The sequence below is a fragment of the Oncorhynchus masou genome, chromosome 32 (assembly GCF_036934945.1).
Source record: "Oncorhynchus masou masou isolate Uvic2021 chromosome 32, UVic_Omas_1.1, whole genome shotgun sequence".
NCBI classification, from domain to species: domain Eukaryota; kingdom Metazoa; phylum Chordata; class Actinopteri; order Salmoniformes; family Salmonidae; genus Oncorhynchus; species Oncorhynchus masou.
In genome coordinates this window covers 16,569,444-16,589,491 of record NC_088243.1, presented here as the reverse complement: position 1 = coordinate 16,589,491, position 20,048 = coordinate 16,569,444, and the positions used below count along the sequence as shown (strand labels likewise).

Below are 20,048 nucleotides of genomic sequence, written 5' to 3'. Positions count from 1 at the left end.
GCTAGATCAAAACCAGATGTATGTATTACCACAGCACAGACATAGTCATAGTGTATCTCAAATGGCACCCCATTTCTTACATAGTGCCCTCCTTTTCACCAGAGCACAACCACTCTAGATGGTGTGGAATACTATATTTCCTTTGAATCAAACATTATTTTGTACTCGCCTTGTCAATTGTCCCAGATATCTTCATCAGTTACACAATAACTTACTTGTTATGATCCCCCCTCCCCCACTAACACACAATATGCCTGTCTGCCTCTCTGCCTGCCTGTTTGCCTGCCTGCCTGACTATCCTTGCAGGTCTGTCTGCCTCTTTGCCTGCCTGTTTGCCTGCCTGCCTGTCCCGCCTGCTTGCCTCCCTCACTACACTGCCTGCCCTGCTGCCTGCCTTACCGCCTGCCTTACTATTGCCTATCTCCTTGCCTCATCAATCAGCTCCCAGTAAGACTTGCACAAGATTACCACTACAGCCCCATGTAGGTAGAGGGTAGAAGCTCAGCTCAAACACATTATTTTACTTAGTGCTTTGCTCTTGTGTGTCTCCAAGTCTCACATGCACTGGAGCAGTCCCACACAGGCAGACAGGCAGGCAGGCAGTGGGGGTGCAGAGCAGAGGATGGGGGTGAGCATCTGCATTGTACGCCTACAATATAGATGCTGCTGACACAGTGTGATGAGGATCTGTTTCTCATTCTGTGTTCCAGTGTGTGTTTCTCATTTTCATCTTGAGTTTATACCACTTGGAAGTTTATTTCTGTAATTTATTGGTGTCATCTTGTTGATGAGGCCCTGATCATGGATTTGAACTCCAGTGTGCAGAATTAGGGCAAAAGAGGATCCATATGAAATGCTTCCCTGGTACCATACTGGTAATAACCATAATGGAATCCGGAGATAAATAGATTTGAATTAAGAATGCAGGAATGAGGAATTAACTTTCACATTATAAATAGTTCACACTCCATTTCAAAATGTAAAAAAACATAGCCTGTATTTAATTATTCTGGGAAATCATTGGATACTTTGTGAGCCCGAATCATGTGTAAACTATGTAAATAACGAATAAGAAAGACTATAGGATAGCCAGGTGGTCTAGGCATAACTCTGTAATAAAGTGCACAGATAGCCTAAGCACATTCATTATGTATTTGATCGACCTCTGATGAATCGTGTTTGAAGCTCGGGAATTTGCTTTGCGTCTTTTGCTAGGTCTTGATACATTTATGAGAGAATATGTAACTCTGAAGAAATCCAAATATATATAAATGAATCTCTGCGGGGAGAACCTGTTCAGAGATAAATAAGATGCACTACAGTAGCCTAGGCTACACTTGCTGTTGACAAATCAACATCAAAATTGATTCCGAGTATTTATTTTGAGAATTTGCAGTGAGTAAAGGTGTTCTGGTATTTTATGATAGATTCATTTGTTCAGAGATTTTATGTTCAAATATGTTCCATTCCAACGCAAATTGCCAAGCAGAGGGAAGGTTACTACAGAATACTGGTCAAATGTTGTCTGTATGGATAATGTAAAAAGACACGTAATATATTATATTTCCAAGAACTTTATATCAATGTATATTCCCTACCTGCTTATTAGCTCCTATTGTAATCGAATAGGACGTCAACAGCGCGTACAGAAATGCCCGCAAAAAAACGAATCGTTGACTAAACCTTAGCAAGTCATCCACTTATAAAACTATTCACCTTAGACCTATATGTAAAAAAAAACCACTTGAATAATATTTCTAATAAATTATATTTGACGGATGACAATGAATGCATTTGATAGAAATTGTCTTGTAAACTGTCCAGCAGCTCTATGCAAAAAATCAACAAACAATCTTATTCTATTATTAGGGTATATTGGTCACTGGAAAATGATATTTGAACATAAAGAATAGCGTGACTTTTTCTGAACACTGCGACTTTCCCTTCCTCGTGCTTGTCTGTGTGAGGCAGTAAGAGGAGAGGCTCCGTCCACTGCTCCTCTATCTAAGAGAGACCGCGACAGTGCGCTGTCCACCGCTTGCTGCTGGTGATCCGATAGTTGTGAAAAGCCACCACTAGTCGCCCTCAGTGCTCTTGCAGTCTGCCATTTTTCTTTCTCACTGTAGACTTAACGTCACGTCCGCACTTGAACTTGAATTGTATCCCATTGTACCGAGGCAGCCCTAGCCACAGAGAGACCGAGAGCTCGGGGGAAGCAGGACTCACTACTCAATCGTCACACTCACACAGAGAAAGGGGAGAAAAAAAGAGTGCAGGTCTTGATTTATTTAGAAAAGAGGTGGAAGTTCTGTGTGCCCGGTCTACACAGAGCCGTACAAGGGGGCAGAGCACTTGGAGTTGAGGAGACTGAAAAGTACCTGCCATTGCATGCTGATGCTCAAGGCTGCACCAACAGAAGTGCCCATCACTTGGTGATACCCAAGTACCCGAGAAGAAAAATTGGATTCATAATTTTGTAAAATTGTATTATCAATTATTGTAATTGTGAATGTTTGCGATTTGTTATTTTATTTTTGTGTTTGTTTCTAAAAGAAGAAATTAAATAAGTTCAGTGGCCGGGCAATTGACTGGACAGTGATACCCAGCGCATTCCGAGCTGTCAGCGCGCGCACTGACCATCGCGTTCTGATTCTTCTTCTCTCACAAGGTGGAGGGACACTCGCCAGGGTTTGATCCCAACTGTCACTCACTACACCCGTCAAACATCCAAGGATATTTCCTCACTTCTGACATCTTTCTTTTTTCTACTCGGACAGATCACTTCTCTCACACACTTTTTGCCAAATGGTGTGAGTAACCTACAGAGAGAGAAGCGGTGAAAGAGAACTGAAGGTATAGCACAGGCTATCCACGGTCTCGTCACATACAAACACAGGGGCAGAGTGGACCGAAGAGGCGAAGCGCAAAAGACACTTTCGCCTCTCGGAGTGAGGGGACCACTAGCCAATAGCTCAAAGCACGATCAACCACCCACCCCGGCCGGCAGTCCGAGCGCAGGAGCCTCGTACTTTTGGAGGTCCCGGGAAAAGTTGAGTGCCGAGCAAGTGGAGGCAATAGGAGGGAAGCGAGCCCATCCTTCAGAGTGCTGGTCCCCGGGCAATGCAAGTGTAAATGCCAGGGCAATGTCCCGTCGCAAGCAGGGGAACCCACAGCACGTGTCACAGAGAGAATTAATAGCACGTAAGTACCTGCTTTTCATTTTCACTCAATCACACACAACTCATGGATGGACTATGAAAAAAAACAACATTAAATGTGAAATTATTTGACTTCTGTATTTACTGCCACATTTGGCTAATTTGATCAGAAAGGGTATAGTGAACTCTTAAGCATGTGACATCAGGGTTGGAAAAAAATACTATTGAACTACGGAATCTGACAAGGTTTCACTAGTTTATAAACTATGGCATTTGACAGTATAATTAATTGGAGAAATTCAATAGGATATTCAATATTTAACAATGACATTTCCATAAATAATTTTTACTTAGAGTAAAGATGTCATGTTGCATATACTCTGTACTTTTTACGTATATTTTACACATAACATTTACGTTAAATATACTTTATGCATGGGACACTAGTTGAGACTACTTTTGTGAAAGCTGTATAATTAAAAAATAGCTTTACCTTATTAAATGTCTATTAAATACAGCATCTTAATAACATTTATAATGACATTTCACCATCAAACCCTTTTCTCTTCCAAACAGACAATTGAACTGTGAAGTGTAAGCTATTGTTGGTGCTTTTAGGCCGTCAGGGATCTGGCTGCACTAAGTCATCTGGGGCCAAGTAGAAAACCAAGAATAATACCTGGCTCTAGTGAATGGATGGACCTCCGACAATTTGGAGATAATTGCTTTTTTACTCTGAAAGTCGATTCATACATGATTCTGTTTCAACACGCTTTCAAGTTCCTGTATATAGTCCACTCATAAGCATTTGTTCACTCAATTTATTATCTCATACATTTCCAATAATGTCATTGTAATAATATTAATCTAATAGCGAAGTAACCCATTGACACATCGTGTTGAGATACATTACATATGTAACTTGTGTGTCATAGCAAACAGAAAACGACCACATCTTCAAGCGTTTTCACATTAGGCTAATACGACACAATAAGCATTTTATCAAACCACCAAACTTTTATCGAACAGCCAAAGCAGGTATCCCTGTAATTTGTTGGTATAGTGAACCGACAGATGAAATGTTTAATTTTATAAGCACATTTAAATATATAAATATTGTACAGATTTCTCCTCCCCTTGGTCGAGCACCAGTCAGATATCCTCGCGCCAGGTAAACTAACGCATGAAAACAACTTTATTATCTTTGCTTTGCTGCTTTTTTAATCCGAATTTAATTATTATAGAGCGAAGATGACAGCTGAAGTAATTTAACAATACCTTGGCATGGTGTATTTAGGCTACATTCATATTTTATTTATACAGATTTCTCACGATACAAATAGATAATTGAAAGTCAGCCTACTTCCTGTCTTGACAATATGGATTTACCTTCAAATGTTTTGCTGAATGGTGATTTGCGGATATGTCCTCCGTTGTTTATACTCTAAATCCATTCAGCATTTGTTTTGCAAAACATCTCTATTTCCAATAGTCAATTGTGTGTCCAAACGTCATTGTAGGCTATTATTAGATATCTATCACCAATTTATTCTAACGAATCTAGGTTCTGATTTCTAGGCTACAGCTGTAGGTATAGCCCACTATAGGTGACCTGTACAAGTGTAGGTTATATTGGCAGGCAGAAACAGCGCAGTTAGGAGCCGGAGCGCAGTGTCTTCGGCGTGCTGCCTGCACAGAGCCACCTCTGTGTGGTGGCAAGGTAGAGGAGAGCCGAGAGCCGATGAGAGATTAAGCAGGAAACACAGACATTTTATGAAAGAATAATTACGGTATCTGTATTTTTACATCATACATCAGTGTGTGTGAAACACCTATTCATTGATTAAATCTTAAATTAGGAATTTTTAAACGGCAAGATACTTGTTACCTTTTTTTAAATATGGTAGTAGCATGGTGTTACACAGAAAGTTTTATTACAGTCTAGCTACCTAGAAAAGCACCAACCAGACATGTGAAGAATTGTGAATCAATTATAGTCTGGTCAACACTTTCAAGGCATCAAGTTCAAATCAATTACATCCAGCCATCATTTATTTTTCTATGGCGTTCTGAAGTAGTGTCAGAGTCTAATCCAGGCAGCCAACTGAGAACAGAGGCACTCCATGGTGATGCCATCTGAGTCCAATGTGTTTTGTGTTGTTAGGACTGTGTACTCTGCACATTCTCTCCAACACACACACCTCTCACTTTTATGCCCCAATCATTTCTGTGTGTGTGTGTGTGTGTGTGTGTGTGTGCGTGCGCGTATGCCTGTCAATCCTTGTATGTGTGTGACTTGATATTTGTCTGTGTGTGTGTGTGTGTGTGTGTGCGTCTATACATATACCAGTCAGTCCTCTGGATACAGGTTTGTGGGTGATGGGTTCAGCTCCAGTCAGTCTACCATCATTTCTCAAACACAGAGATTTTTCCTCTAGCTATAACCCCATCCTGTTGTCTTCACTCCTGTTGTCATTGGCATGCAAATGGATTCAAATAGCAGCAATGTTTTGTTTGTCCCGTGGAGGGGAAATCACCGCCATCTTACTCTAACTAACTCTGCAGGACACCAGACAGTAAAACTTTAAAATTGGCCTATGAGATACAGACTTTATATCGGTATGTGTCATATATATTCATGTACCTTGTTGATCTGGAAACTAAAGCTTTTCCAAGTTATCAGACCTAGATCTGATTGCAAAGACGTGTGTGTGTGTGTGTGTGTGTTTGTGTGTGTGTGTGTGTGTGTGTGTGTGTGTGTGTGTGTGAGAGAGAGAGAGGGATTGAGAGAGAGGGATTGAGAGAGAGGGATTGAGAGAGAGGGATTGAGAGAGAGGGATTGAGAGAGAGGGATAGAGAGAGAGAACAGAGAGAGAGAGAACAGAGAGAGAACAGAGAGAGAGAACAGAGAGAGGTATGCTTCAGCCGAGGTAGAACAGACCTGTTTTAGTGTTGTCCCCAAATCCAATTTCCAATGTTAGACTATGGTTGAGGGGATGGAAGAAATATGAGTGAAAATCTGAGCGTCAACCTACCCCTGAGACAACCCTCAGAACGGTATGAGTGTGCACACACACACAAGGCCTTGTAGTGTACTCTGCCTTCCTGTTATAGTGAAAACACACACACACACACACACATGCACACGCACACACACACACACACACACACACACACACACACACACACACACACACACACACACACACACACACACACACACACACACACACACACACACACACACACACACACACACACACACACACACACACACACACACACACACACACACACACACACACACACACACACACACATCTTGTTCTTCTACCCTTGTAGGTGCCTAAAAATCCCCAAATATCCCCACAAGGGTAGTAAAACAAGGAAAATTCTCCCTCATGGGGACATTTCCCACTATCCCATGGGGACAAAAGCTAATTTAAGTTTAGAAGTTAGGTTTAGGATTAGGGTTACAATTGGGGTTAGGGGTTAGGCGTTCAGTCTAGCCTTAGGGGTTAAGGTTAGTGTGGGTGTGTGTATATGCAGACACACTCATTTACAACATTAAACCTTGGTAAGGGTCGGCCTTCAGTGAGTTTTAAATGCTGCAGTAGAATAGTACAGCACACCCCATGCCTGGATGATTAGGGGTAGTCTCAATGTCTCGCAGGTCAAATCTATCTGGAAAGTGATATTCACTTCTAAATGATGGGTGTTCAGACATGGGAAGAGAGCTGGCTGCAAGCTGTGGTATGGTGCTTGCACATTTAATCATCTATGTGTCAGAGACGCAATGGTTTTTGGGATTTATGGTTGAAGACACACACACACACACACACACACACACACACACACACACACACGCATATGCAAATTCACACATGTGAATTCACAATTTCACATGCACATGCGGCATCAGCAAAATCAGTTTTTTCATGCACTAGATCGTATATACATTTGCAGCAACCAATATTTAATGTAGCAAAAGCGTTTGTTTTTACCGGTGAGAAATTGTGTAAAAGAAGGTAAACATGTATTTATCTGTTGAACCTAATTCAATCTAATTAAACCTGTTTAAATCTAATTAAACCTTATTAAATCTTCTTTCTGTTGAAGTCACCAATGGGTATTTTCTGACGATCTTTACTGGAATTAATTCATTTCTAATATTATTCTGACATACAATGGTGAAAAAGTGTGCTATGTCTCCTCTTATCTCTCTGCCTTTTTTACCAAAGGGGGAGGTCTTGAGAACGCAGTCAAATATGTGTGTGTGTTTTCTAGTCAACACGTCGTCTATGGTCTTCAGTGGTATTTAAGTTGAGGTCTTCCTCAGGCTTCTACAACGTTTCAGTTGCACTGGCTTATTCAGATGTTTTCTTCTCAGCGAAGGAAGGCAGGGAGAGCTGCAAACTTTGCAGTCTTGCACTTCAATAGTTTTACAGGCTCGGCAGCAGCTCTGAGGTTGTGTGTGCTACATTTAAAACACGTCCCGCCGCTCAATATGTGTGAAACATTGAAACATTTCCAAGTGCTGCATGGATATCAGTTTGAATATGTTATTTCATTTGGGGGGGGGGGGGATTTAAGCATGTTTTCACACATGGAAATGAAACACTATCATTGGTAAGCTGCCTTAAAGCTGTATGCTGGGTTAAAGCTGTATGCTGTGTTAAAGCTGTATGCTGTGTTAAAGCTGTATGCTGTGTTAAAGCTGTATGCTGTGTTAAAGCTGTATGCTGTGTTAAAGCTGTATGCTGCGTTAAAGCTGTATGCTGCGTTAAAGCTGTATTCTGTTTTTAAAGCTGTATGTTATTTTCATAGGGCAATTTATAGCTGATGTAGGCTGCGGTAAGTGATGTGGTTATTTTGTATGGGAACGGAGTCCAATATATATTCTTGTGACTTTATAATGATCAGATATTTTCTATATATTTATATTGAAATATTTAATCATTTTTATTTATTTATTAGTAAATACAATTTACTCCTAATAATTTCGTAATTTTAACACACTATGCCCAATAAGTTTATAGGTGTTAAACCGTTAACATTTATGCAAAATATTTCTGTTAGAACTAGAAAACAGCAATTTATGATTTATAGAGAGTATATGAAGAGGTAGCGTCTGACATATGTTTACACACACACACACAAACACACACACACACACACACACACACACACACACACACACACACACACACACACACACACACACTGACTATCGGCCCGGCATGTGACAAAGTGTGTAAATTGCAGCAGCGACCACTTGAGATGCATGTTTCCCATTGGGTTGGGAGTGAGGGGGACCAGAGAGAAAACCCACTGTGCTGGTCTTTGTTCCGTAGAGAACCCAGAGAGACAAACAGGCAGGCAGAGGAAAGAACAGTGCTCATTCTGAGGTGTGATGGAGATGTTTCTGCCCGTCTCTGTGTCTCGGTGAGAATTAATATCTGCATGGAGCTCAATAGTGCTGTTTGGAATGAAAAATACATTATCCCCTAAAATAATAACTGAAATACCTTTTTTTTATTAACGCCGTGGGCCTTTTTGTTGAACCGTTTCAAAGCTGGATGATGATAGTCTTTGTGATTGGGGAACAATGTTTTAATAATTCTAATGTGGCCCTAATTTATGAATTCCGAAAGGCTTGAATACAATATTTTTTTCGTGTTAGGAACCATAAAATATAAATCCATAATATTCACAGATCTTAGAAGCAGAGGGAGCAAGGCAGAAATCTCTGGTACTGTTGTTGTTTAGGGAATCTTGAAGTCACCCACTGTTGGGGGGGGGGGTTTCTGTGAGAGAGAGAGAGAAACAGAAAAAGCTTCTTGAGATTAGTGAATAATTCATTACTCAGTGAAAGACAATGGCTTCGGAAAGCAGCATGCCTAAACTCATTCTCCTGATTAGATGGCCGTTGGTTCACCTGTCCAACTGCCAACGATGTCCATGATAGTTTACTAATGCTGTACCCTCCATGTCGCTGGTAGTTTACTAATACTGTACCCTCCATGTCCCTGATAGACCACTAATACTGTACCCTCCATGTCCCTGATAGACCACTAATACTGTACCCTCCATGTCCCTGATAGACCACTAATACTGTACCCTCCATGTCCCTGATAGTTTACTAATACTGTACCCTCCATGTCCCTGATAGACCACTAATACTGTACCCTCCATGTCCCTGATAGACCACTAATGCTGTACCCTCCATGTCCCTGATAGTTAACTAATACTGTACCATCCATGTCCCTGATAGACCACTAATGCTGTACCCTCCATGTCCCTGATAGTTTACTAATACTGTACCCTCCATGTCCCTGATAGTTTACTAATGCTGTACCCTCCATGTCCCTGATAGACCACTAATACTGCACCATCCATGTCCCTGATAGTTAACTAATACAGTACCCTCCATGTCCCTGATAGTTTACTAATGCTGTACCCTCCATGTCCCTGATAGACCACTAATACTGCACCATCCATGTCCCTGATAGTTTACTAATACTGTACCCTCCATGTCCCTGATAGTTTACTAATACTGTACCCTCCATGTCACTGATAGACCACTAATACTGCACCATCCATGTCCCTGATAGTTAACTAATGCTGTACCCTCCATGTCCCTGATAGACCACTAATACTGTACCCTCCATGTCCCTGATAGTTTACTAATACTGTACCCTCCATGTCCCTGATAGACCACTAATACTGTACCCTCCATGTCCCTGATAGTTTTCTAATACTGTACCATCCATGTCCCTGATAGTTAACTAATACTGTACCATCCATGTCCCTGATAGTTTACTAATACTGTACCCTCCATGTCCCTGATAGACCACTAATACTGTACCCTCCATGTCCCTGATAGTTTACTAATACTGTACCCTCCATGTCCCTGATAGTTTACTAATACTGTACCCTCCATGTCCCTGATAGACCACTAATACTGCACCATCCATGTCCCTGATAGTTAACTAATACAGTACCCTCCATGTCCCTGATAGTTTACTAATGCTGTACCCTCCATGTCCCTGATAGACCACTAATACTGTACCCTCCATGTCCCTGATAGTTTACTAATGCTGTACCCTCCATGTCCCTGATAGACCACTAATACTGTACCATCCATGTCCCTGATAGTTTACTAATACTGTACCCTCCATGTCCCTGATAGACCACTAATACTGTACCCTCCATGTCCCTGATAGTTTACTAATGCTGTACCCTCCATGTCCCTGATAGACCACCAATACTGTACCCTCCATGTCCCTGATAGTTTACTAATGCTGTACCCTCCATGTCCCTGATAGACCACTAATGCTGTACCCTCCATGTCCCTGATAGACCACTAATACTGTACCCTCCATGTCCATGATAGTTTACTAATACTGTACCCTCCATGTCCCTTATAGACCACTAATACTGTACCCTCCATGTCCCTGATAGTTTACTAATGCTGTACCCTCCATGTCCCTGATAGTTAACTAACACTGTACCCTCCATGTCCCTGATAGTTAACTAATACTGTACCATACATGTCCCTGATAGTGTACTAATACTTTACCATCCATGTCCCTGATAGTTAACTAATACTGCACCATCGATGTCCATGATAGTTAACTAATACTGTACCCTCCATGTCCCTGATAGTTAACTAATACTGCACCATCCATGTCCCTGATAGTTTACTAATACTGTACCCTCCATGTCCCTGATAGTTAACTAATACTGCACCATCCATGTCCCTGATAGTTTACTAATACTGTACCCTCCATGTCCCTTATAGACCACTAATACTGTACCCTCCATGTCCCTGATAGTTTACTAATGCTGTACCCTCCATGTCCCTGATAGTTAACTAATACTGTACCCTCCATGTCCCTGATAGTTAACTAATACTGTACCATACATGTCCCTGATAGTGTACTAATACTTTACCATCCATGTCCCTGATAGTTAACTAATACTGCACCATCGATGTCCCTGATAGTTAACTAATACTGTACCCTCCATGTCCCTGATAGTTAACTAATACTGTACCCTCCATGTCCCTGATAGTTAACTAATACTGTACCCTCCATGTCCCTGATAGACCACTAATACTGTACCCTCCATGTCCCTGATAGTTAACTAATACTGTACCATCCATGTCCCTGATAGTTTACTAATACTGTACCATCCATGTCCCTGATAGTTAACAAATACTGTACCCTCCATGTCCCTGATAGTTAACTAATACTGTACCCTCCATGTCCCTGATAGACCACTAATACTGTACCCTCCATGTCCCTGATAGACCACTAATACTGTACCCTCCATGTCCCTGATAGTTAACTAATACTGCACCATCCATGTCCCTGATAGTTTACTAATACTGTACCATCCATGTCCCTGATAGTTAACTAATACTGTACCCTCCATGTCCCTGATAGTTTACTAATGCTGTACCCTCCATGTCCCTGATAGACCACTAATACTGTACCCTCCATGTCCCTGATAGTTAACTAATACTGTACCATCCATGTCCCTGATAGTTAACTAATACTGTACCATCCATGTCCCTGATAGTTAACTAATACTGTACCATCCATGTCCCTGATAGACCACTAATACTGTACCCTCCATGTCCCTGATAGTTAACTAATACTGTACCCTCCATGTCCCTGATAGTTAACTAATACTGTACCCTCCATGTCCCTGATAGACCACTAATACTGTACCCTCCATGTCCCTGATAGTTAACTAATACTGTACCCTCCATGTCCCTGATAGTTTACTAATACTGTACCCTCCATGTCCCTGATAGTTAACTGATACTGTACCCTCCATGTCCCTGATAGTTAACTAATACTGTACCCTCCATGTCCCTGATAGTTAACTAATACTGTACCCTCCATGTCCCTGATAGTTTACTAATACTGTACCATCCATGTCCCTGATAGACCACTAATACTGTACCCTCCATGTCCCTGATAGTTTACTAATGCTGTACCCTCCATGTCCCTGATAGACCACTAATACTGTACCCTCCATGTCCCTGATAGTTTACTAATGCTGTACCCTCCATGTCCCTGATAGTTTACTAATACTGTACCATCCATGTCCCTGATAATTTACTAATACTGTACCCTCCATGTCCCTGATAGACCACTAATACTGTACCCTCCATGTCCCTGATAGTTAACTAATACTATACCCTCCATGTCCCTGATAGTTTACTAATACTGTACCCTCCATGTCCCTTATAGACCACTAATACTGTACCATCCATGTCCCTGATAGACCACTAATACTGTACCCTCCATGTCCCTGATAGTTTAGTAATACTGTACCCTCCATGTCCCTGATAGACCACTAATACTGTACCCTCCATGTCCCTGATAGTTTACTAATACTGTACCCTCCATGTCCCTGATAGACCACTAATACTGTACCCTCCATGTCCCTGATAGACCACTAATACTGTACCCTCCATGTCCCTGATAGTTAACTAATACTGTACCCTCCATGTCCCTGATAGACCACTAATACTGTACCATCCATGTCCCTGATAGACCACTAATACTGTACCCTCCATGTCCCTGATAGTTTACTAATACTGTACCCTCCATGTCCCTGATAGACCACTAATACTGTACCCTCCATGTCCCTGATAGTTAACTAATACTGTACCCTCCATGTCCCTGATAGACCACTAATACTGTACCCTCCATGTCCCTGATAGTTTACTAATACTGTACCATCCATGTCCCTGATAGTTTACTAATACTGTACCCTCCATGTCCCTGATAGTTAACTAATACTGTACCCTCCATGTCCCTGATAGACCACTAATACTGTACCATCCATGTCCCTGATAGACCACTAATACTGTACCCTCCATGTCCCTGATAGTTTACTAATACTGTACCCTCCATGTCCCTGATAGACCACTAATACTGTACCCTCCATGTCCCTGATAGTTAACTAATACTGTACCCTCCATGTCCCTGATAGACCACTAATACTGTACCCTCCATGTCCCTGATAGTTTACTAATGCTGTACCCTCCATGTCCCTGATAGACCACCAATACTGTACCATCCATGTCCCTGATAGTTTACTAATGCTGTACCCTCCATGTCCCTGATAGACCACTAATACTGTACCATCCATGTCCCTGATAGTTTACTAATACTGTACCCTCCATGTCCCTGATAGTTTACTAATACTGTACCATCCATGTCCCTGATAGACCACTAATACTGTACCATCCATGTCCCTGATAGTTAACTAATACTGTACCCTCCATGTCCCTGATAGACCACCAATACTGTACCCTCCATGTCCCTGATAGTTTACTAATACTGTACCATCCATGTCCCTGATAGTTTACTAATACTGTACCATCCATGTCCCTGATAATTTACTAATACTGTACCCTCCATGTCCCTGATAGACCACTAATACTGTACCCTCCATGTCCCTGATAGTTAACTAATACTGTACCCTCCATGTCCCTGATAGTTTACTAATACTGTACCCTCCATGTCCCTTATAGACTACTAATACTGTACCATCCATGTCCCTGATAGACCACTAATACTGTACCCTCCATGTCCCTGATAGTTTACTAATACTGTACCCTCCATGTCCCTGATAGACCACTAATACTGTACCCTCCATGTCCCTGATAGTTAACTAATACTGTACCCTCCATGTCCCTGATAGACCACTAATACTGTACCCTCCATGTCCCTGATAGTTAACTAATACTGTACCCTCCATGTCCCTGATAGACCACTAATACTGTACCATCCATGTCCCTGATAGTTAACTAATACTGCACCATCCCCACTTTTAATACCACATGAAAAAAAACGGTCACTGAAACTACCCCCCCCCTCTCTCTCCTTCCCCTGCTCTCTCTCTCTCTCTCTCTCCTTCCCCTGCTCTCTCTCTCTCTCTCTCCTTCCCCTGCTCTCTCTCTCTCCTTCCCCTGCTCTCTCTCTCTCTCTCTCTCTCCTTCCCCTGCTCTCTCTCTCACCCGCTTTCTCCCTCTCCTTAACCTGCATGCCAGAATCCTGGTTTGCTTACTTTAGGGATGGTGAACTGTCTGTCTGTGATCACTAGGTTTTTTAACGCTGTCTTTGACTTCATGACTTGTCAGCTGTTTCAATACCTCCTCTATGGTGGAGAAGCCTCTATTTGCCTCCCTCTATCTTTCTTTTTTCTCCCTCTCTCCCCCTCTCCCTCTCCTTCTCCTTCTCCTTCTCCTTCTCTCTATCTCTCTCCCTCTCAATCTAGATGTGCTTCCTTTCACCTGCTAGGGGGAGCTCTTAGGCTGTGTGTGCGGGTGGCATGCAGCACTAGTAGTTAGATTGAGAGAGAGCAGAAAGCCATATTTCCTAATTGTGTGTGTATGTGTTGTCATGGGGGGATGGGGCGTAGGTAGTAGGAGTTAGAGTGAGCGGTGGTGGCTTTTTGATGATATCAGCTTTAACACACCACGGTTACTGTACATTCTAACTGTCAACACCTCTCTCTCTCTCTGGCAGCTGGTCCTATAGCATCCGCAAACCTCCTTCTCTGTCTTCCTCTCCTCTCTGCTCCTCTCCTTATATGTCCTCCTCTTCTTCTCTCTCCTCCTCTCCTTCTCTCTCCTCCTCTCATTCTCTGTCCTCCTCTTCTTCTCCCCGCTCCTCTCCTTCTTTCTCCTCCTCTCCTCTCTCCTCCTCTCCTTCTCTCATCTCCTCCTCTCCTTCTCTCATCTCCTCCTCTCCTTCTCTCTCCTCCTCTCCTTCTCTCATCTCCTCCTCTCCTTCTCTCTCCTCCTCTTTTTCTTTCTCCTCCTCTTCTTCTCTTTCCTCATCTCCTTCTCTCTCCTCCTTTCCTTCTGTCCTCCTCTCCTCTCATCTCCTCCTCTCCTCTCTCCTCCTCTTCTTCTCTTTCCTCATCTCCTTCGCTCTCCTCACTTTCTCTCTTTTTATTTCTCTTTCAAACATTCCTAATAACCAACATTTGCTAAGATAATTATGTTATGACAGAAATCTTTAACCACATGTCCGTTCCTTTTAATTTGTAGATTAGAGATTTGATGAATAAATCTGATGAATTTGATTTTACTGAGCTATGTATGTATGTATATATATATATATATATACTCAAAATGAATATTTTATATTCTTAAAAAAACAATATAAATATATATATATATATATATATATTTATATTGTTTTTTTAAGAATATAAAATATTCATTTTGAGTTCACTTTGTCACCATGTTACCAATTTCATAATAATTGTGGATAAATATAGATTCATATGTAATGTAGATGGATGATTAGATAATGGCAGTAGCTATCTAAATAGATGCATGATTAGATAATGGCGGTAGCGATCTAAATAGATGGATGATTAGATAATGGCGGTAGCGATCTAAATAGATGGATGATTAGATAATGGCGGTATCTGTCTAAATAGATTGATGATCAGATAATGGCGGTAGCTATCTAAATAGATGCATGATTAGATAATGGTGGTAGCGATCTAAATAGATGGATGATTAGATAATGGCGGTAGCGATCTAAATAGATGCATGATTAGATAATGGTGGTAGCGATCTAAATAGATGGATGATTAGATAATGGCGGTAGCGATCTAAATAGATGGATGATTAGATAATGGCGGTAGCGATCTAAATAGATGCATGATTAGATAATGGCGGTAGCTATCTAAATAGATGGATGATTAGATAATGGCGGTAGCGATCTAAATAGATGCATGATTAGATAATGGCGGTAGCGATCTAAATAGATGCATGATTAGATAATGGCGGTAGCGATCTAAATAGATGGATGATTAGATAATGGCGGTAGCGATCTAAATAGATGCATGATTAGATAATGGCGGTAGCTATCTAAATAGATGGATGATTAGATAATGGCGGTAGCGATCTAAATAGATGCATGATTAGATAATGGCGGTAGCGATCTAAATAGATGCATGATTAGATAATGGCGGTAGCGATCTAAATAGATGGATGATTAGATAATGGCGGTAGCGATCTAAATAGATGGATGATTAGATGATGGTGGTAGCGATCTAAATAGATGGATGATTAGATAATGGGTATCTCTAGCAGAAAGCTGGTCATTATGTGGTGTAAATAAACCTATGCAGAAGGTGTGCTCCTCTCCTCTCTCAGACAGGGCATTCTCCCCAGGGCAATTTAACAACATGTCTGCCTGGTCCCTATGATTAATACGCTTGCATATTTCATCCTTGTTTCTCCTCTTTTTCCTTCTTCCTTCCTGCTCCTGCATGTCCTGTGCCTTTGTTTTCTCCTCCAGTGGAACGCCTCATCCTTTTTTCTCTCTCTTTCTCTCTCTCTCTCTCGCATTCTCTCTCTCTCGCTTTCTCTCTCTCTCGCTTTCTCTCTCCCCCCTCTATCTCTCTCTTTCTCTCCCTCTTTCTCTCTTCCTCCCTCTTTCTCTCTCTGTCTCTCTGTCTCTCTGTCTCTCTGTTTGTCTGTCTGTCTGTCTGTCTGTCTGTCTGTCTGTCTGTCTGTCTGTCTGTCTGTCTGTCTGTCTGTCCGTGTGTGTGTGTTTTGATGTTTGGTGAGGAGTCTATACTTGTCTATCAGTGTGAGAGTAGCAGACAGAGATTGCATCCCAAATAGCACCCTATTCCCTATATAGTACATGACTTTTGACCGGAACCCTATGGGCCAGTGCACTTAATAGGGAATAGGGTGCTATGTGGCACACATCCTAGAATACTGTAGAGCTGGGTTCAGGCTGTAGTGTAGTGTTCCGGTTAGTCTGTGTCTGTGACTCCATGTAAGGTTTTCACAGGTTGATTTACAGGACTCCCTGGGTCTGTATAGTGGTCTAACAGTGTCTGTGACTCCATACAGGGTTTTCACAGGTTGATTTATACAGGACTCCCTGGGTCTGTATAGTGGTCTAACAGTGTCTGTGACTCCATGCAGGGTTTTCACAGGTTGATTTATACAGGACTCCCTGGGTCTGTATAGTGGTCTAACAGTGTCTGTGACTCCATACAGGGTTTTCCAGGTTGATTTATACAGGACTCCCTGGGTCTGTATAGTGGTCTAACAGTGTCTGTGACTCCATACAGGGTTTTCACAGGTTGATTTATACAGGACTCCCTGGGTCTGTATAGTGGTCTAACAGTGTCTGTGACTCCATGCAGGGTTTTCACAGGTTGATTTATACAGGACTCCCTGGGTCTGTATAGTGGTCTAACAGTGTCTGTGAATCCATACAGGGTTTTCACAGGTTGATTTATACAGGACTCCCTGGGTCTGTATAGTGGTCTAACAGTGTCTGTGACTCCATACAGGGTTTTCACAGGTTGATTTATACAGGACTCCCTGGGTCTGTATAGTGGTCTAACAGTGTCTGTGACTCCATACAGGGTTTTCACAGGTTGATTTATACAGGACTCCCTGGGTCTGTATAGTGGTCTAACAGTGTCTGTGACTCCATACAGGGTTTTCACAGGTTGATTTATACAGGACTCCCTGGGTCTGTATAGTGGTCTAACAGTGTCTGTGACTCCATACAGGGTTTTCACAGGTTGATTTATACAGGACTCCCTGGGTCTGTATAGTGGTCTAACAGTGTCTGTGACTCCATACAGGGTTTTCACAGGTTGATTTACAGGACTCCCTGGGTCTGTATAGTGGTCTAACAGTGTCTGTGACTCCATACAGGGTTTTCACAGGTTGATTTATACAGGACTCCCTGGGTCTGTATAGTGGTCTAACAGTGTCTGTGACTCCATACAGGGTTTTCACAGGTTGATTTATACAGGACTCCCTGGGTCTGTATAGTGGTCTAACAGTGTCTGTGACTCCATACAGGGTTTTCACAGGTTGATTTATACAGGACTCCCTGGGTCTGTATAGTGGTCTAACAGTGTCTGTGACTCCATACAGGGTTTTCACAGGTTGATTTATACAGGACTCCCTGGGTCTGTATAGTGGTCTAACAGTGTCTGTGACTCCATGCAGGGTTTTCACAGGTTGATTTATACAGGACTCCCTGGGTCTGTATAGTGGTCTAACAGTGTCTGTGACTCCATACAGGGTTTTCACAGGTTGATTTATACAGGACTCCCTGGGTCTGTATAGTGGTCTAACAGTGTCTGTGACTCCATACAGGGTTTTCACAGGTTGATTTATACAGGACTCCCTGGGTCTGTATAGTGGTCTAACAGTGTCTGTGACTCCATACAGGGTTTTCACAGGTTGATTTATACAGGACTCCCTGGGTCTGTATAGTGGTCTAACAGTGTCTGTGACTCCATACAGGGTTTTCACAGGTTGATTTATACAGGACTCCCTGGGTCTGTATAGTGGTCTAACAGTGTCTGTGACTCCATACAGGGTTTTCACAGGTTGATTTATACAGGACTCCCTGGGTCTGTATAGTGGTCTAACAGTGTCTGTGACTCCATACAGGGTTTTCACAGGTTGATTTACAGGACTCCCTGGGTCTGTATAGTGGTCTAACAGTGTCTGTGACTCCATACAGGGTTTTCACAGGTTGATTTATACAGGACTCCCTGGGTCTGTATAGTGGTCTAACAGTGTCTGTGACTCCATACAGGGTTTTCACAGGTTGATTTATACAGGACTCCCTGGGTCTGTATAGTGGTCTAACAGTGTCTGTGACTCCATACAGGGTTTTCACAGGTTGATTTATACAGGACTCCCTGGGTCTGTATAGTGGTCTAACAGTGTCTGTGACTCCATACAGGGTTTTCACAGGTTGATTTATACAGGACTCCCTGGGTCTGTATAGTGGTCTAACAGTGTCTGTGACTCCATACAGGGTTTACAGGGTTTTCCAGGTTGATTTATACAGGACTCCTGGGTCTGTATAGTGGTCTAACAGTGTCTGTGACTCCATACAGGGTTTTCCAGGTTGATTTATACAGGACTCTCTGGGTCTGTATAGTGGTCTAACAGTGTCTGTGACTCCATACAGGGTTTTCACAGGTTGATTTATACAGGACTCCCTGGGTCTGTATAGTGGTCTAACAGTGTCTGTGACTCCATACAGGGTTTTCACAGGTTGATTTATACAGGACTCCCTGGGTCTGTATAGTGGTCTAACAGTGTCTGTGACTCCATGCAGGGTTTTCACAGGTTGATTTATACAGGACTCCCTGGGTCTGTATAGTGGTCTAACAGTGTCTGTGACTCCATACAGGGTTTTCACAGGTTGATTTTTCCCTGGGTCTGTATAGTGGTCTAACAGGTTGACTCCATGCAGGGTTTTTTATACAGGACTCCCTGGGTCTGTATAGTGGTCTAACAGTGTCTGTGACTCCATACAGGGTTTTCCAGGTTGATTTATACAAGACTCTCTGGGTCTGTATAGTGGTCTAACAGTGTCTGTGACTCCATACAGGGTTTTCACAGGTTGATTTATACAGGACTCCTGGGTCTGTATAGTGGTCTAACAGTGTCTGTGACTCCATACAGGGTTTTCACAGGTTGATTTATACAGGACTCCCTGGGTCTGTATAGTGGTCTAACAGTGTCTGTGACTCCATGCAGGGTTTTCACAGGTTGATTTATACAGGACTCCCTGGGTCTGTATAGTGGTCTAACAGTGTCTGTGACTCCATACAGGGTTTTCACAGGTTGATTTATACAGGACTCCCTGGGTCTGTATAGTGGTCTAACAGTGTCTGTGACTCCATGCAGGGTTTTCACAGGTTGATTTATACAGGACTCCCTGGGTCTGTATAGTGGTCTAACAGTGTCTGTGACTCCATACAGGGTTTTCACAGGTTGATTTATACAGGACTCCCTGGGTCTGTATAGTGGTCTAACAGTGTCTGTGACTCCATACA

General features: G+C 42.3%; 1 protein-coding gene across 5 annotated transcripts in view; it reads left to right on the top strand.

Annotated features, from left to right (window-relative positions):
* The first annotated feature begins 2,195 nt into the window (after positions 1-2,195).
* The window catches only part of LOC135525626 (B-cell lymphoma/leukemia 11B-like), a 110,893-nt gene continuing 93,040 nt past the window's right edge, over positions 2,196-20,048 (top strand). For all 5 annotated transcript variants that reach the window (XR_010453198.1, XM_064953361.1, XM_064953359.1 and 2 more), the window contains exon 1: positions 2,196-3,201. Coding sequence is in view for 4 of the 5 variants with exons in the window: in XM_064953361.1 (XP_064809433.1) it covers positions 3,144-3,201 (58 nt within the window). In the remaining variant the exon portion in view is untranslated. The remainder of the gene's footprint in view (positions 3,202-20,048) is intronic.